This window comes from Limulus polyphemus, unplaced genomic scaffold, assembly GCF_000517525.1.
Source record: "Limulus polyphemus unplaced genomic scaffold, Limulus_polyphemus-2.1.2 Scaffold1503, whole genome shotgun sequence".
NCBI lineage: Eukaryota > Metazoa > Arthropoda > Merostomata > Xiphosura > Limulidae > Limulus > Limulus polyphemus.
In genome coordinates this window covers 234,829-242,717 of record NW_013667113.1, presented here as the reverse complement: position 1 = coordinate 242,717, position 7,889 = coordinate 234,829, and the positions used below count along the sequence as shown (strand labels likewise).

Here is a 7,889-nt window from a genome sequence, read left to right as displayed (position 1 = left end):
TGGTTCTGTGGAACCCACGAGGTTTCGTGCAATACAGTTTGAGAACTACTGGTCTAAAGCATTCTGGCAGAAAAAATAAAGAATACGTTAAAAGTTCAAAGGTAATTTGATTTAAAAATACATAAAACTATTAAATAAACTTATCATAAATATTGAATTATAAATATTTTTAAAAAATGAACAGGATATACACTTGTGGATAGAAAATGCATTAGAATGAAAAAATTATTGCGGAAATGAAAATTTTATTATTTAAGCCTAATGGAGAAAGGGTTCTTAAGGTGTAAATTAGACGCTGTTCTTCGTGTTCCTGTAGGCAGTGATCAGTAGGGGCAGATCTCAGTATGATTGTGTTAATGTGTAGTAAATCGTGTTTGTGGTTGCGAAGAAATTGTTTCTGTACTGGAAAATCAAAATTTCCATTGATAAGGTCTTCACTAAATTTCACTAATTTACAGTAAGTTACAAAGATTACCAATAATACAGTAAATGACGGATTCTGAAAGACAGGTAAAAGGCTCACTTACATGAATATGCTACCAGGACCAACAATGAAATTTCGATTGTCCTTGTGCTAGTTTATTGCACAGCGTGGTCTGGTGGAAGTGTCAGGGCGAACCTGGTTGTTAAAGTTGGCTCGAACAAATCTATCTTGAAGACGAGTGTTATGGATATTAGCATCTACGAGTTTTGGAGTGAACTTTTCTATAAGGTTGATTAGTCTGCAGGATATTAAATGTGTCGATTATTACATTAGCAATTTGTGGTAGGGAATCGTTAAGGTAAGTTTCTGTTGGTTATTTTTCGGAAATCTTTGAAATGTAAAGGTACGAGGTTTGTGATAGGCTTTATTAAAAGCTTTATGTAGGAAAGGTTTGGGGTAGACACGCGGAGAAAAAAAATTGTTAAATATTTTGATTTAGAAACAAAGTCACTAGGATCACTTCAAATATACTATAAACGTCAAAAACGTGATATTAGTGGATGGAATACAGTGAAAGAGGATAGGTGGATGAGTGATAATAAGCAGAAGTTTTTCGATTTCTCGTTGTTTGTGGTGATATCTACACCAAGAAAAGAAAGGTTGTTAGTGGAATCATGCCAGCTTAAACTTAAAGAAAGATGACATTTTTGAAAAGGTGTCAATTTCGGATCAGCTACCGACAAAGATACCAAAAATGTCGTCAAATATTCACTTTGATGAATATTTACATTCAGTCACCTTATCGAATTCAAAGTGCCTGCAAACTCCTTGTAACGGCGTTTGCTGATGTCTGTTTTCCTTCCTTCTTGTCAACAAGTAAAATTAGTGACTTCTATATGTCTCGTGATCTAACTTATCCATGCTCATGACAGTGTTTTTATTCACTAGATGTCAAATCATGTGATCATTATTTACATACTCTTTAATCACCACAAGAGGAAACGGTTGTCAGTCTCATAATTGATACAAACTTGAAATTAACGTGTTTGACTAGAAGGAAAGTTAGCGCTTAAATCTGAACTAAATCTATATATCTCTCGGGTCCTTTCACTTAGCCGTTTAACCCACGTGAGCATAAGTTGCCGTTAGTGTATAAGGTTCCATTTGTGTTAGTAATTGCTAGTTAAGGAAGAAGTTCATGCCCTGTAAGTCTTGCATTAAATGAAACTTGTAAGTGATGCCAGTGATTTATACTTCCATGAATACGAATAAATATATTTCGTTAATTTTGAGTATCATGCTATTATGGATTAGGAGGTGTATGTTGTAACTTCTTTACATGCACCTTGGAACTTGTAAGTCAGATACGCTCCTTAAGATATATGGTGGATTATAAGAATGAAAACTTAAAGGAAATCCTAACAGCATTCCAACCACTACTTGTGAAGAGCCAATTTGAAAAACTTTGTACTCCAGTAGTGCTCGCAAGTATGGAATATTTTTTGAATTATTGAAACATATTTCTTTCTTGTTTTTTAATAATGTTTTTTTTTATCAATTAATATTTTCATTTCTTGTTAAGCTTTTATGTTTAAAGTACTAATTGAATTATGCTAATGATAGGAATGTAAACATCTCTTAATATCGATGATCAAATTTCATTAACATTTGCTAATTAACAGATCCACTTTTTAACACATATTCATTAACTGGTCTCTTTCGCTTGGTGTCGTTATGCAAAAATTTAGAACTCGTTATGCTTTAGTTTACGAAGTCATTCTGGGTCTTTACTTATTGTCCATGCAGCTCTTCAGTACATCAGGAACATAAAACAAGGCGAGAATATTCAAAGGTGACCAAGTATTTTATAAGCACTTACAACTACTTGATTCATAATATCATCAACTTTCACAACCGGTATAAAAACTGACTTATAATTTCTGATGAAGACTTTAGAAAGCACGATTTTTATTAATGGCGTGGCTATGTTCACATTCCTTGTAACAGCTATGCATTTTCATAATAGAACACACGAAGCTATCAACATATCGATTTTTGAAATACAATTTGGGTGTAATTTTTTCAGACCGCACATTAAATGTTTACATCTTTAATGTCTTACCAGTGTGGTGTATATATAACTTAGTTTTATTCTAAAGCACAGATTAATGGAAAATGGAAAAGAATGTACTATTAGTCCTATATTTACCAAAAAAAGTCAAATTACTAATATAAAACATCTGACTAAACAAAACTAGAGCTCTAGAAGGCTGCAACTTAAACGACTGCACTAACATGTGTTATTTCTTCCGAGTTTGTTTCTGTATGGAATAAATACTTGGATGGTTTAGATCAACCAGGACACTCCGGAAGAGTTAATCCACCTCTCAACGTATTTGAAAGTTTCTATAATTTAAATGAGCCTGCGAATACTCTGAGAACAAGACAGAATATTATGAAATTCATGTGCTGGGTAAGCCACCTATATTCACCTTTTGCATTTTGTATCTACTACGCCTGTCCAGAAAATCATTACTCCCACTTCTGTGTACTTGGATTATAACTTCTGCTTAACCGTAAGATCATGTTGCCTTCAGGTAACGGGTGAAGGTTTTTAAACAAACGAACAGTGTGTCAGAACTGTTCTTCTGTCGGATACCAGATAAGTGGAAACTTGGTGTATCCGATTCTAAAGTAAGAAGGTTTAAGATAGCCATCATACAACTGGTTTGTACACTAGACAACCTTAACCAGGTCGTGAAGACCTACTCCCACACGTAGTGACTACTATCTACACAACATGGCCATTATATATCGCCAGTTCGCCACCATTGTCAATTTCAGGAGATAAATTGGAAGGTTTACTAGAACCAACAGTTAGAAACTGACTTCAGGAGGCTTCTTTAAGGTGGAGAAGACCTTCTCAAGCCCCAATGTGGGCAACACAATTCTACAAAGCTCATTCAGACTCCTGTCTAGGCCCATTGTATTGATAGCAACAAAACTGGACGCCAGTACACTCCGCAGATAAGGTTTGATATTTCTACCAACGATAAATGGATTTGTATATGAAGAGCCAGAGCAGAGTACGTTCAGTTTAACATCTTGTGGATACGTCACTATGAGTGCGTGTATAAATCATATTGTGCTACTGAGAGCCATTATTATTGCTTGACATTACAGTGGAATGGTTTTGGTCTTATCTGTGCGACTTTTCACGAACGTATTCGGATTAGACATTGTCCCTACATTGAACAATGTCTGGTGTCATATTGCTAGGATTGTGAAGAACTTTCTTAAACAAGATAAAACCACAGCAATGATGAATTGTACAACAAGATATTAATGCAAACAGAACAACTCTGCAGTTATCAGTGTAACGTATGTCAACACCTTAAGCCACGGGATCAAACCTGCCGAAGTGACTAAACTTATGTGATGATGATATTAAGAGAATTTTACCCACATCTTTGTTATTTATTGTAAATATTTTTTGTTTCATTTTTCAAGCGAAGCTAATTTTTGTACGCGTTTCAATATGTAAACTGCGTGACATCATTACTTCGACCATCTATGAGCGGTCCCCCCGGTGGAACAGCCGTAAGTCTGCGGATTAACAACGCTAAAACCAGAGACTTGTTCGATTTCCCTTGGCAGACATAGCGGATACCCCCCTCATGTGGTTTTGCTATAAAAACAAAAGAAAAAAAAACATTCACGACATTGTTTACAATTGACAATTTTTTAAATATCTTTGTGATAGTTAATAAACGTATGTCTTCTTAAGAATAGACACATGTTACACACACAAATCAATAGTATTGTGTATTTTGTTAGTGGTCTAAGAACCGAAAAGTTATTATATCTGATCTTCCATTCTGCTAGGTAACAAATGTTTCTCAAAATTGGAAATTTTTAATTTCGTTATTATTTGTTTTGTTATACTTTAGATATTTTACTGACCTTCGCTGTTACTTTAAAATTGCTTTTAACTGTTCAATTTAAAAAAAACATTACCTTTTGCTATGGTCGGACGTGACTTTTGCATGTCGGTTAGAGGATCGAAGAGTCTGAGATTGGAAACATAATGCCTCTGAGTTAATAAACCAAATCTAATTTAATGTATACATTTTGAACAAAACAAACGAGAGAAAATAATATAAAATTAATTAAATAATTATGTACATATGTCTATAATTATCCAGATTTTTAGAGTAATAGTAAATTAACATTTTTATTTTCTATTTTGTCTGCCTTGTTAACTGGTTTAGTTTATTTATTAATAACTTAAATATGTGCGGTAGAAAATAGTGGCTTACACTACTGACGTGTGCACAAAGTTTTGTAAAATTGATACCACAACTGTTTTAACACCCATTCTGCGAGTGAGAATGAGTTAATTCCCAAACAAAGCTTCTCAGTACTTTTTTCTTTAATTCTGAATATAGATTTAAGCTCCTTGCGATATCTGGAATCTGAATTTCCTACTAGCGTGGCCGAATTCACACGAGTTTCCAAGCATTAAGGAAATAAAACCCATACTTCATTCAATTTCCCATGCAAAACACGTTATTGGCTGCACATGATGGGCATTTCAACATTTAGTTCCTTTGTTCTATAAAATCGTTTTCTCGATCTCTTTCCAAAGAAATGGCCAAGGAAGACTTAACGAAGTTTATTTGTCATTGTCAATTGGCTAAGTGTGGTACCTGCCTGAACATGAATTTCTGCTTTTTTGTGCAAGAGGACCACATTCCGGCCAACCTAGTAAACTCTGAATCTTCGTGGCCTAAATCTGTTGAGAGGTGAGCTCTTTTAACAACGATTACTTTTTTTTTTTTTTTTTTTTAGTATGACCAGATTGAACCCTTTATCAGAGTGCATTTGTCTAGTTCTAATTTAAATACAAGCAATCGTAACACCCTTCTGTTGCTCACCCAATCCACCCCCTCCCTCGAATTAGATATCATTAGTTAAGTATTGGGTGTTAAAAATATAATTATCTGATATTAACAGCTAAATAACAGACGGCGCTACAGCTGAAATTAAGAATGGATATTGTTAGTTATCTAATGGTTGTATGTTTAAATAATAATAATATTATTATCACAAATTAAATAAATGAATACTTACATTACAATGGTATGGTATGTGCACATACAAATGACTCGGCAAAACTTTTTTTTTTAATTGTACTAGGCTGCTACCTGGTTGAATGTCCTCTTATGGATCGGAGCCTTAGGTTTGATGTTACTGAGGGTTTATAGAAACCGACGAGCAAGAGCAGCCACCTCTGTTTTCAACGATTCGTCAACTTCAGACAAACGCAACATCACAGAACTACCTTCCACTGCTTGAAGGCATTTCATTATCTCTTGATTCTTGAGTTATTTCTTCAATTTGTTTTCTACTGGAACATCACTATATTGCTTTCGAAAGTATGACTTAAGCGCTTTAAGCAACTGGAACTAAAATTTATAAATCATATTATTGGAAATTATCCATAGGTTAGGACAATGCTATTGATTGTGTTTTCTGTAACCAAAAGCTTTTTCTTCTATTTATATATTAACCTGTATAAAGAAGTTACAATAATGCCCATTTGTATGATAATCTAAAATTAAAATACTGATGAGTTGGAAAGTTTTGTTTCAAAGAGGCTCCTAAATTGGTGTATTCTATATTTGAAGATGAGCAGGTATCCAGCTTCTAATTTTCTTAACTTTATATTAAGTCAGATTTAGCAGCAAATTTCATGTTAACAGATGACATGGTGGAAGAAGAGACTCTCAGATTCCAAGTAACGTTTAGTTATCGGTAGTCGTTGTGATCAAATGAAACGATAACAGCTCGCATCAGGTAACTGTTATATTTGCATAAAAGGAATACGTTTCAATAAGCGTTGTGGCGCAACAAAACGTGTACTAAATAGTTAACATTGAAGAGAATATTAAGATTATGAATAATTAACTTGTACAATACGGAGTGGCCCAAAAGTGGACATACAGTTGATTTAACGGCACCTTACACATGGCATGGAATTATGGGAAAGTGAAACCCATCGCTGTTCACACAATCCTGAAGTCTGCCTGCCACACTTCTGCAAACTTTCTGACACAAGTCTCCCTGTCCATCAAGTTCTGTAAATGCGTCTGTGATGTACCCTTTCATTTCGTCAACGTTCCGCGATTTCTTACTGTACACTTTGTTCTTGAGTACTCCCCAGAAGAAAATCCATATATACCTGTATACTTACTTTTGGGACACTCTTTATATAAAGTTGCACAATTAACTATCATATATCACAACTTGAATATTAAAACTGCTTAAAATAATAAGTGCAATAAACTCATTTGGTCAAAGTTATCATTGTGGCTAATAGGCTTGGTAGTAATAGAGATAAGACTTCTGCAAAATCTAAAACTGACACTAAAGTAAGTTTACTATATGATGATAACCATTTAGTTAATATAGATACGTTATAAAAGACACTGGAATCAAAAGATAAGAGATAATTGGAGTTAAAGGAATTATTGTATAATAGGATAACATCATTAAAATCCCTGCGGCAAGCGATTTCTGGAACATCCCTTAACCCATTAATCTTCTCCCACGTGGAGCTTGGCATGGCCTGGTGATTATGGTGCTCGAATTGCAATATGTGAGATGTGAGATCGAAACCTGTCATAGAATATGCTCGCTCTTTCAGCCGTGGGAGCGTTTTAATGTAACAGTCAATCACATTATTTGTAATACAAGAGTTAGCGGTGGGTAGTATTAACTATGTTTTCTCTCTCTCTCCTCAAAATTAGGGACGGCTAGCGCAGATAGTCCTCGAGTAAGTTTTTGCGAAATTCAACAAAACAAACAATTATTCCCCCACAGTCGCACTGATACAACAGTTTCCTTTCCTTTATCATCCAAGAACAGCTTGTGTTTATAAACATTAAATGAAATGCAAATTTTAAAATGATTGCAGTCCAATAAAAACTTTTAATATCATCACTTATATTCCCTTGCAAGCCATCTCGGGTGGAAAGAACAGCGAGGGTTGGAATTTGGGAGGAAACGTATTTTCTTAATTATTCTAGTCCGCAGCATCGTCGTGGTTTTTGTTAAATCCTAACATAACATTAGCAAATCTGCTGTTTCAAATTATGACATGAATAAATTTATGCTACATTAGCAATTCAAATGTGCTTTTATCTTTGTGTTCAGACATGAACACGTTTTCAACTCCTATCTGCAAAATCGACTTGTCGTTATAAATGTACAATTTTGGTAGAAAACGTTGTATTATATCTCTACGGTTGCTGTTATTTTGTATATTACGTTGTTATCCTTGTTATTTCAGCGTCATATAAGGTATTTGCGGAACGCGTTGCTCACGTGCATTCATTCATTATGTTTTAAAACTGTTCTTATCACGTATCGGCCTGGCATGGCGCTTGACTTGAAATCTGAG

At 34.5% G+C, this 7,889-nt stretch overlaps 1 protein-coding gene across 1 annotated transcript in view; it reads left to right on the top strand.

Annotated features, from left to right (window-relative positions):
• The window catches only part of LOC106463855, a 23,488-nt gene extending 17,403 nt beyond the window's left edge, over positions 1–6,085 (top strand). The window contains exon 5 of the mRNA XM_013923935.2: positions 5,624–6,085. Coding sequence (XP_013779389.2) covers positions 5,624–5,782 — 159 coding nt within the window. The 3' untranslated portion in view covers positions 5,783–6,085. The remainder of the gene's footprint in view (positions 1–5,623) is intronic.
• The last annotated feature ends 1,804 nt before the right edge of the window (positions 6,086–7,889 follow it).